This window comes from Python bivittatus, unplaced genomic scaffold (assembly GCF_059951505.1).
Source record: "Python bivittatus isolate LINGU-HERP-01145 unplaced genomic scaffold, Pbiv_v1 ctg000440_np1212, whole genome shotgun sequence".
Classification (NCBI taxonomy): domain Eukaryota; kingdom Metazoa; phylum Chordata; class Lepidosauria; order Squamata; family Pythonidae; genus Python; species Python bivittatus.
Genome location: NW_028277063.1, coordinates 114,439 through 126,080, shown reverse-complemented (window position 1 = coordinate 126,080; position 11,642 = coordinate 114,439). Strand labels below are relative to the sequence as shown.

Here is an 11,642-nt window from a genome sequence, read left to right as displayed (position 1 = left end):
TTTATGGTGGTTATTAGTAAACCAGGAACTATTTTTTGACACCCAAAATGGCCAATTATTACTCCCAAGAACTGCACTTTCTGAATCGTTTGTGCATGAGGACAAGGGAAGAAAACTTATGATTACAGGGCAAGAAAAAGGAAGCTGGACAGACTAACCATCCATCTAGGCTCATCTCATTAGACTCTCTATAAACCTTACACTAGCCATGGACAGATTGCACACAAACATCATTTCTCTAGATCACCAAGGACTAGAGGACTTGGGAGAAGGTTACCATTTGCCCTCTAATTAGCAAAATGACTGTTTTCCAGTCCTGTTTCTTTGGAGGGATCACAGCTCCCAAGGACTGCTGGGGGAAATAGAGGTTCAGAAGTGCTACACTTTCAAAAGAGGCCTCAAAATGCAGTTTGTGCCACTCAGATCTCAGAGGTTAGCTCTAACTGGCAAAGAGTTGTCACCACGAAATTTAATAATTCATCCCTTCCTTTTTACCATTTGAAAAACCATCTTCCTCCTTTTGCATGAAGATTTCCCCTTAACTCTGGCCAAGACAAAGGTTCCTTGAAGTGATCACAGCTATTTTTTTGTTGACCATGTACTTGAGCAGATGGGACGGTAGCTCCAGGCTTCTGGCTTTCAAAATCCTTTTGCTCTTCTTCTTCCTTCCTGAGAGTGTCAGTGACAGTTTGAAATTCATCTGCAGTCAGCCCTCCATTACACCAGGGAAATTTCCTGCCTCCACAGCTGAAGTGATACTTGGGGGGTTTGTGTCGCTTGTAGTTAGTGATGTAAAGTTAGATAATTTCAGAAAACAGCCAGGCTTCTCCATATTGGGAGTGTAAGTACATCTTTCCTCTTTGAATTATGTGCATTGCATCTTCAACGATAACTGCAAGAATCTAGGCAAGAGGTCGATAACGCTGCTTCAGAGATTGCCCTTGCCCTTGGCTATTGTATTTAATGATACTATGCATTTTAAGCATGGCTTCCAGAGAGATGGCCCCTAAGTAATCACCCAGAGAAAAAGTGCTTTCTACTCATAATTTAATGGACTTTCTTTGAGATCTGTCTATCTGAGAATGCATTTTTAGCAAACACTCACAGAAAGCTGAATTTCTAAAGCACAAAGTTTCTTCCTTCACCCCATCCCAAGAACAAAAGTATCATAGAGCTCAATTAAAATGGGGCCATTGTACTCCTCATCTTTTTTTCAACAGAGGAAATACTTGGGATTTTCATAACATTTATCTGAGAGGGAAGCAGAATTCAGAAATTTAAATGCATGCAAGTATAATTCTTTCCAGTAATTTATTAGGAGCAGAAATCTGAAGGAAAGAAAATTCCAAGAAATCCCCTTTTGAGAATTTTCAACTCAGATCATCATAACCCACCTGTTTATCAGTTGATGCCAGTGGATGAAGGAACTAATTGAAAAAAGAAAAGTATTGGAAAATTTTATCTCTACATGGAGTGTTAACATAGATTGATTTTGGTTTGTAGTTGTGCATGAACTTTTATATCAATATTACATGAAGCTAAAGAGTTGATATATTTCAGGCTTTGTTCTTAGGATGGACTTTCCACGAGAATGAAGGTATGATGGAATATATCTAAGAAGGCGAGGAGGATGTGTGTGGATTGCGATAGAGAGCAAGGCTATTAGAAAGGCGGGGGTGCATTTCAGGAAGGGTAAGGAGACAAAAGACAACACAGTCTGGGGATAGATTGATGTTAGCCTCCATCGAAGAACAGCGAGGGAACAGTCCATCCAAATTCAATTCTTTTATGGCTTATGCCTTATAGACAGAAGCTTGCCAGACTAAATCTATACTACTGCAACTAGTGGAAATACTCTGGGAGCTTCTAGGGAGTGGCTATCCTGAACCTCTTATGCTTCCCATCCTCCATCTCCAGTCTGTGTTGTCTTTTGTCTCCTTCCCTTCCTGGAATGCACTCCTGCCCCTCCCTGAGAGCCTTGCTCTCTACTGCAGTCCACCACAGAAGGAAGCAACCTGCAACATCTCAATGTATAGTTCAAATGAAATTGTGAACCAAGATTGTATTTTAGACATTAGATTTTCTAATTTATTGCCCAGATTTAACATATATCCACCCAATGTGGATTGAAGAAGCTTCTATGCTGGTAGACATGGACTTTATAACATGGTTCTACTATTTGTCAAGTGATGATGTTAAGAAAAAAGTGGAACATCATTGCATCTAACAGAAAAATGACTTCCAAAAACCTTCTCCAAAACTCTTGGCTGAATGGTTAAATCACGCTGAATGTCTCCCCGCTCGTGATTTGAATAGTTGAAAAATTATTACTAAGTTTAATGCTATCAAGATTAATGCTACCTACATGGTTAAGATAATTTCCATTTATTTTATTACATCCGTAGTAACAAAGGATAAGTCTCATCCAACCTGGTGTTTCAAAGCCACTGCTTTTCCCATATGTCAAAAATCCAACAGTTGGAGTTTTACAACTGGTAGAGTTCAGTTGGAAAGGTACATGATAAAATGACTTCCTATTTGAGCAGAAAGAATTTGTGCTAGGCTACAAAGGATTGAAAAGCAAAATTAATTTGCCCCCACCCCCACAACATAAATTGCTGAAATTACCTACATTGCTTTTTTTTTTTTTTGGTAGAATGATGTGTGCTTGTACATTATTATTTCAGGTTGATGCCAAAACACTACCAGCATGTTCTTTCTATGTCTTTTGCCATTCATGAGGTCAACAAGAACCTGAAGCTGTTACCCAACACCACACTAGGATTGGAGGTTTATGAAAACAGTTTCAATGTAAGGTTGGCAAGTAAGAACATTCTAGATCTTCTGTTTCTGAAACAACAGAATCCCATCAACTACAGCTGTGTCAGAAGGATGAAGAGGAAGCTCTTGTCTATCATTGGTGGCCTCATCTCCTCAAACTCCATGCACATGGCCCACATTTTGAACACCTACAAGTTTCCACAGGTAGGAGGGTTTTTCACAGATCTTCTTGTAGCTTTTAGAAATGAGTGGTTACTTTCTGGAGCCTTCCTTCCTTAGAATTTGTAAGGCATTGGAAGCATATTACTAAGTAAACTGAACTGAATCGCTTCTCTTATCATACATATTTTATTTTAATCTTTTAATTAATTAATTTTTAAAAAAAATCAAGCACACTTACAATAAAAACAGACAATAGCATAAAAGACAGAACATAAAATCAAAAGATCTACAAATATTTCAAATTTCTAGCTCAGGAAAACCTACTTGGGCTACCAAAGGCCAGAAATTGGGTGTCTGTCCAAACTCTCTCCAGGATACCCTGTTGCATAAGAAATTCTGAACAATATGGAAGAGAATATATATTGTTGAAAAAATGGTAAAATAAATGTGATTATGAAAAATGGACAGGTTCTGTTAAGAACATTCAGTTAAAAACATATTGGAAAACATATGGATATTGGAGCAAATTAAAAATATTTTATTTGGATTCCAAGTTCTCTCTGGGGTATATGACAATCTCTCTGACTGGGGTCATGACTAAGGAAAATTTCAACCTCCAGTTCATGGATGTATATTTTAATGGTACAAGAAAGGATGGGGTGAAAACTACTCAGAACTTATTGATTACAGAGCAAAATGTTCATGAGCAAACCTTCTTGTTACAAAAGTTCAGTTCCCATAATTTTAGCCAGCAACTCTAATGATGAGAAATGATGGAAACTGAAGTTCGCAACATATCCTAATTCTGGATCGGAAGACAAATTCTCAGGTGTTCCTACTGTGAAGGTCTTTCTTCAGTGTAAATCTTGGTGCCTACCTTTGGCTGTTTGTAATTCAATTATTATGTTAACGTAGAGTCCTATATTCAGAAAGAGAATGGAAAAGCTGTATGTTCTGCATGACAAGCACTTGTCAGTTTAATGTTCAATGCATTGTCCTTCCAAACAGCTCAGTTATGGCTCTTTTGACCCAGTCCTGAGTGACAAAAGGAGGTTCCCTTCCTTCTTCAGCATGGTTCCCAATGAGAACTTAGAGTATGAGGGGATTGTTCATTTACTGAAGCATTTTGGATGGAACTGGATTGGCCTTTTGGTATCACAGGATGAGAGTGGGGAAACCTTTCTTCGAAATCTCCAACCAAAGTTCTTCCAGAATGATATTTGCATTGCTTTCATGCAGTTGATCCCAGTAATGAAAAATCTGAGATTAAATGGAGAGTCCTTTGTTGTTAAGCTGCTGAACGTGAGGACTGCTCTCTTACAGAGCAGCACCAATGTGTTTCTTGTTTCTGGCGATGTCCAATCTATGGAGAGTTTACAGTGGATTCTATATGTCTCTGAATTTTCTAAGATGCAACCAATGGATCACAGAGTATGGATCATAACCTCTCACTGGGATTTCACTGCTGCTTTATTGTCAGGTAGTGACTTCCCAGCACATACCTTCAACGGTTCCTTATATTTCTCACTCCACACCAACATGGTGCCAAGATTTCAGGAGTTCCTTGAGAGCAGAAACCCTTTGTTAAATTCCTTTCCTTTCATTCGTTCATTCTGGGTGTCTACATTTGACTGCTCGTTCCTTCGAGATCCCAAAGGAAAAAAACGCTGCACTGGGAAGGAAGAACTGGGGGGGCTCCCTGGCTCCATGTTTGAAATGACCATGTCTGGAGAGAGCTACAACATCTACAATGGGGTTTATTCTGCAGCACATGCTTTGGACGCAATACATTCGACAAGAGCAAAGCCAGTTTCTCTTAGCGATCAGGATAGAGCAAAACTTGGGGATGTTCAGCCATGGCAGGTATGTCATCGCTCTTCTCTCAGATCCATCTGTGTAAGGGCTGAACGGGATGACGTGGGAATCAGTAGTATTAAAATTCTGGAGACTTTGCTCTTCAGCAAGGAATTAACTGTTAGCAATTAATTGTCTTCAACGAAAATCCTCACCTGGCTGAGTCTGTCATTTAGCGCTAAGCCCTGGTGTGAAGCCTTATATGTTTTCCCAGATTCTCTGCCATAAAAAAATTATAGTCCGCCAAGTACAACTAAAAGAAGTAGGGTGCTGCAACGATTTTAGGGTGACATCTGCAACCTGTAAAATATATAACTGCTTTATCTTCTTACCTCAGTCTTCTGTATGGCATCTCCCGTTCTCTTTCTGGGAACAGCTTGTATCTTCCTGCTGTATTGTGCAAAGGCTGCTGCAGTGGGTCTTTTTTATCATATCTTATATGAAATACTTTTTACATATATGCAGTATTATGCTTCAGCATTTGCTTTGGGAGTCGTGAAGAAAGTTGGAGGGAGTGTTCGGTGTGCATGCGAGATATGATTGAGGAGAACGTGCTCCCGTAATAGAAAGGACATCGGAATGGTTTCATTCATTTTCTCTTTTCTGTGTGTGAAAATTGCCCCCATTGTAAATTCCATTGTTCTACCAGGTTGCAGCACCAGGCCCAGCTTATCTGGGCTCGGAAATCAAGCAGGGTTGGGCCCAGCTTGTATGTGGATGAGAGGGCACCAGAAATACCACCAGCGGTTGATCAGATTGGAAATTTGAAAATAGCTTGGAACAGGGTAGTAAGAAGTCATGTCTGTACTGTTGCCAAGCTAAACACTTTCTTGCATTGCCAGCAGGGGATAATCTCTACTGGACAGTCAGTAGCCCTTAATTTACCAAATGTCCCAGTAAAAAAGAGGGAACCTTTGCAGTATACCTGTCTGGAAGTATGGGGCAGGCCGGACTGGAATGAATAAAGCCAGCTTCCAAGAAATCCAAGAATTCAAATAATATTTAGTGAAAATTGTTAGAAAGCCACATTCAAAAGAAGTTGTACAATGCTGGGATTCAAGAGCAAGGGCTGTAAAGAGAAGTGACATTCAGAGTCTCCTGTGTTTCTTTTTCTTTCTTCCCACTGTATTTAACGGACTGCTTTGTCCCCTCCCCTTTTCTGTGGGATACCCTATTTCCTCCTCTTCTGTATTTTTGCAACAGTTGCTTTTCACTGATCACTTTTTCTCCAGCAACAAGTCCAGGAAAGGACTCTAGAACCTGTAGAATGAAGGAAACTGCAGCACTGGGAGCTTTCTTAGAATAGACTGGATGGACAAAGCCTTTTCTCTCTTCTGCAGTAGATTTCTGTTCATCCATCATCTCCCCAGTTGATTGCTCCTTCTTGACCATTGCTGCAAATGGATCCAGACAGTTTTAGTCTGCTTTGATGTTGCCTCAATTCTTAAAACTTACACCAATTTTACTGCAATTTTGCAGCTTCCTTGCCTACAGAGATGTAGATGATGCAAGCAATATTAATAGGCTAGAAAATGGAGGGAAAGGGTAAAGAGTTATTTATTTATTCATTTATATTTTAAATTTAGTCACCACCCATCTCACTCAAAGAGCAAATCTGGGCAATTTACAATGAAAACAAGAATAAATATTAATTAAAATGCAATAAAGCAATGTTCTTAAATGAATAAAGTATCCCAAGGAATAGATGGTAAATGAAGTGTTATTAGTTTATGGGAGCCTCCTCAGGGCACTCACCACCCTGAGGGTTGGTTACCTCTCTTCACGTCCCATGTGAGTTGGCAGAGCAACCAGGTCTTCACCCTGTCTTTATATATGTAAATATATATTTATCATGTGTGTGTGTGTGTGTGTGTGTGTGTATCTATACACACACACACACACCACTGTATATGTGATCAATCCTCTTAATAAGTACTGGGGTTCTGAATTTATCAGGTTTTTTTAGGTCTTAGCCTGGGTTTGACTTGATTCTTATTAGAAAGATCTTGAAGAAAAGCTAGAAAGAAAACAAGATTCTAAGGATTTTCTCTTTTTAAATATCGTCTAAATGTTAGTTCAATCCCAAAATTATGTCAAAGTGCCAATCTTACCTGTGGCAGAATTTGCTGGTCCAAAAATGATCTCCACTTTTCACTGAGATAATATTATCTCTTGCTTTCTTTGTCTGATCTTACGTTTTTCCTTCCCACAAATCCAGCTTCACTACTTTCTGAGAAACGTCCGCTTTAATAACAGTGCAGGAGATGAAATCTTTTTTGATGAGAAGGGGGACTTTGACCTTGGATACGACATCTTCAACATGGTCACTTTCCGCAATCTGTCCTTCCGGAGAGTTTGGATTGGAAGAATAGACTCCAAAGCTCCCGACGCGAACAAGTTCACCATCAATGAAAGTACTATTGTGTGGAATCACAAGTTTCGGCAGGTGGGACATTCAGGAGTACTTTTATTAATGAGTCTACAATTCTAGCGGGAAGTTCTTGTAGTTTGATGACCTGAAAATCCACAAGTGAAGTATATTGATGAAATCTTGGAGCCTTGTGGTTTTGCTGGATGTTTGGTTTTCTCTTTATGAAAATATTTAAATTAGTTTCCAGCCTATTGCCTTAACCACTACACCAAACTACCTTTCTCGGTATGTGCTAGATCTACACATGCACTTAACTAATATTCAGGGTTTTAAATTGTTCCACATGCTACTAATTTTAAACAGTCAGTATGAGATATGAACAGAATAAATGTAAGGAGCAAATACTGTAGGTTTAATAATCTGATGGGTCTTCATCATAAATGCCTATTATGTAGGGAACATATGCGAGTAGGATGGTATTTCTCTATTCTTATGCAAAGAATAAGTAAGCATGTTGAGAAATCCTGTTTTGCTCAGTATAAATAAAACAGGATTTCTCAACATGTTTACTTCTTTTCCATATAAACGTTTCTCTGTTTTCCAAGAGGCAGACAAATTTTTGTGCAGAGTTTTTTCCTCCTTCCCCTCTTCCTCTCTTTTTAATCAATAATACTATTTTTTCCTGCAATGTCCCCAATTTAAATTTGATTTTAGGTATTTTAGTGAAATTCTGATATGAGACCTTCTTTGAATCCTTTGTAAAATACTCCTGTCTGTCCATCTGGGTCTGGTGATTTCCCATTTTTGATATTCTTAAAGGCCTCTATAGTCTCAAAATTAGAGAAGGGAGCATTCATACATTGGATATCTTCTGGGATATTTCTGAAAAAAATAACCTATTGAAATATAGATTAATTTTAGCCAGTGGTGGATTTGCCAGCCTATGTTCATTTCTTTGCATTTTTAATTATTTACTGTCTTACTGAAAACCTGGCATCTAGAATCCTTAATTGCTCTGATAAATCTCTTTTCTTTATTTCTCTTTAACTGATGTGCCAGAATTCTTGAGTGTGTTATCAAACTCATAATACTGCCTTAAAAATATGACTTGAGTGGAGATTTATTTGTCTGTAAGGTATCAAGTCCTTTCCTTTTGTTCTCTATCAATAAATATGTGATTATCCAGTTCCATTATCTTCCATTAGGAAATTCATACAATCAAATATAGTGAATTAATAATGCGTGATTATCTATCTCCTTTTTACCCTACTCATCTGGCTTATGCAGCCCTCTCTAATAAGTGCTTTCAAGGCATCCCACCTTGTTAACAAAGATGCTGATCTTGTATCATTTTCCTGAAACAAAAGTCTTTAAAGTTTGAGTTATTTATGACTTAGCTGATACATTACATAGCCATAAAGAATTAGAGTGCCAGTTATAGGTGAATGTGGATTTCTACATTTTAAATGCAAAGATCACATCCTGCAATGCGGGATGGTTTGCTGCAGAACTGGAACATGCCCAACAACAATTTTGATCTTGGGACATCTTGAGCTCAAAAGATTTTGCACACTGCATGAATTTAGTAAATCAACAAACTTCTTAATTTCTGTCTCCAAATAAAGTGAAGAATTTAAAGAAATTATTGGCAAATCCCACTAAAGCATGTTTTAAATGTTATTTCTAGGTACGTCCCCATGCCAGATGTGTTGACAGCTGCCACCTTGGGTACAGCAAGGTTGCTCAGGAGGGGAAACAAGTTTGTTGCTACAATTGCATCAAATGCCCTGAAGGAAGAATTTCAGTCCAAACTGGCAAGTGAAATATATATATATATATATATATATATATATATATATACACACACACGCACACACACACACACACATACATACATACACATGAAGAAGAATTATATAGTGTGAACTTCCAGGATTTTGAAGGTTACCTTTTTTCATTTTTTTGAGATTTGGTAGAGTACCTAGGGGAAAAGAGTTACTCCAATCCACTCTGCAATGGGACTGGTAGTAAGCTGCAGTAGTCTTCTTTATATTTTTAAAGGGAGGTTATTTATAGTAAATACTTATACACATACACCTATTTTATTATGCTCTCCTTCACTATGGTGAGAGATGCAGTTCTTTTCAAGAAAGGAAAAGTGGAAAATAACCTGCTAATATTATGGAAATTCAATGGAATACTTTTGCAGAACACCAAATCTTTTGTTAAAGATTAAGAAAGCATTATTGTGTAAGTGGAATGGAGAGTGTGAATGGTGTCATCAATAGCAATTCCTCTGTTAGCTCTGCAAAATGTTCTTTAAATTTGGAAATGACAAGGCTTTCTTCATGTATTTCAGATGCAGGCCAGTGTGACAGGTGCCCAGAAGATCGCTATTCAAATGCAGAAAAAGACCAGTGTCTTCCGAAAAGTTTCAGCTATTTATCCTTTGGAGAACTCTTGGGAGTCATTCTGACTTCCTTGGTTCTTTTCTTTTCAGCAGCTCTCCTTTTAGTGGCAGTGACCTTCATTCTGCACTGGGACACCCCCATTGTCAAAGCCAACAACAGGAACATCACATGGGTCCTTCTCTCCTCTCTCCTCCTTTGTTTTCTGTGCTCCCTGCTGTTTATTGGGTGGCCTGGGGAGGTGACCTGCTTTCTCAGGCAAACTCTGTTTGGCATGATTTTCTCCATCTCAGTTTCCTGTGTTTTGGCCAAAACTATCCTGGTTGTTCTGGCCTTCCTGGCCACTAAGCCAGAAAACCAAATGAGGAAATGGCTGGGGAAAAGACTGGCAGGATCTATCATTGTGCTCTGCTCCTGTTTTCAAGCTGTTATCTGTGTAGTGTGGTTGGTCACATTTCCTCCCTTCCCAGAGTTGGACATGCACTCCCAGACTGATAAGATCATAGTGCAATGTAACGAAGGCTCAGATCTCATGTTCCATATGGCCCTGGGCTACCTGGGGCTGCTGGCCAGCGTCAGTTTCATGGTGGCTTTCTTTGCTCGAAAATTGCCTAATACTTTTAATGAAGCCAAGCTGATCACTTTCAGCATGCTTGTGTTTTGTAGCATTTGGGTGTCCTTCATCCCAGCCTATCTGAGCACCAAGGGGAAAGACATGGTGGCTGTGGAGATCTTCTCCATCTTGGCTTCTACTGCTAGCTTGCTAGGCTGCATCTTTCTCCCCAAGTGCTATATCATACTGTTGAAGCCACATCTGAACACAAAAGAACATCTTTCCAGGAGGACAGTTTAATGATCAAATCCTTCATTCTATTTTTTAGCATTTTCCTGGTGATCAGAAGCAACCATAGGGGGAAGCCCAAAAATTCCAGATGCAATTGAAGCCTTCCCCCTTTCTATATCCTTTTTGTGTGCACTGAACATAATAAAATTCAGAGCTTTGTTCTCTCAGCCACAATTGCTCTCCCTATTTTTTTGAAAACTATTTCCACATGACTGTGCTGATGATTAAACCTCATTGAAAGAACTCTATTCAACTGTTTCTCTTATTAATGTTAAAGTAGATATTCTATCATATCCAAGTTTCCATGGTTTGATTGAAAGATACATCTAATGTTAACAATCCATTGTTCTTTGAAAAGCAGCCCACTGGCGCTTTATTTTGTAATATCGTAATATTTGCAAACATTTATAGAGTCATGGTTTTATTTTTTTAATATAATTTTATTAAAAGTTTTAAAAACAAAAATAAAAAATAATACAAACTAATATAAAGTAAAGAAGAAATAAGAGAAAGAAATCAAAGAGAAAGCTAAAAGTGCAAGAAAGGAAAAAAAGGAAAAATAGAAAAGAAAAAAAGATACAAAGAAGTAGCATTTGATCTTCTTTACAGTAGTTATAAGTACAATTATAACTTTATCTCTTTCTTTAAAGTTACAACATGACTCTCTTCTTTCTATAATCTATCCTGGCTAATCATCAAAATCATAAATCATAAGTTCATTTTTTTTCCTGTTGAACACAAAAAGTCCATAAGGAGTTTTCAGTCAGCAATAAATGTAGATATTTTTTGCTGATCAAAGAGGTCAATTTGGCCATCTCAGCAAGTTCCATCATCTTCACCAACCATTCCTCTATTGTAGGTATTGCCGAATTTTCCAACTTTGTGCATACAATAAGCTTGCTGCAGTTATCATATATAAAAACAAAATTCCATGACTATTTTTCCAACTGTTTGTCCATCAATCCCAAAAGAAAGACCCCTGATCTCAGTTGTATATCTATATACAGCTAAAACTCTCATGTCTGTAACCTTCAACTGGGCAATATGGTGCATCATAGGGTAACAATTTTTCAATCAAGGTACCTCAAATGGGCTAATTTACAGAAAGTGTCCAAAATCCATGACTCATGACTCCTGTGGGATTGAAATTTGGGAAATTTGTGGCTGCTTCAACACTGCTATGCTGCTGTGCAGCTGCAATCAACCCAGCTCTTTGATCATC

At 38.3% G+C, this 11,642-nt stretch overlaps 1 protein-coding gene across 1 annotated transcript; it reads left to right on the top strand.

The window, feature by feature from the left end:
• Positions 1 to 2,691: 2,691 nt before the first annotated feature.
• On the top strand, positions 2,692 to 10,429 carry LOC103058248 (vomeronasal type-2 receptor 26-like). The gene is made up of 5 exons (XM_088142364.1): positions 2,692 to 2,985; positions 3,952 to 4,806; positions 7,016 to 7,243; positions 8,856 to 8,982; positions 9,528 to 10,429. Exons 1-5 carry the CDS (start codon positions 2,692 to 2,694, stop codon positions 10,427 to 10,429), a joined length of 2,406 nt encoding a protein of 801 aa, XP_087998490.1.
• Positions 10,430 to 11,642: the final 1,213 nt, after the last annotated feature.

Bases quoted from the DNA above. Each gene is read 5' to 3' on its own strand.
- LOC103058248 (XM_088142364.1), top strand. From the start codon at position 2,692: ATGCCAAAACACTACCAGCATGTTCTTTCTATGTCTTTTGCCATTCAT. The intron at 7,244-8,855 runs GTGGGACATTCA...TGTTATTTCTAG, and splicing joins GGAATCACAAGTTTCGGCAG to GTACGTCCCCATGCCAGATG. The intron at 8,983-9,527 runs GCAAGTGAAATA...CATGTATTTCAG, and splicing joins AAGAATTTCAGTCCAAACTG to ATGCAGGCCAGTGTGACAGG.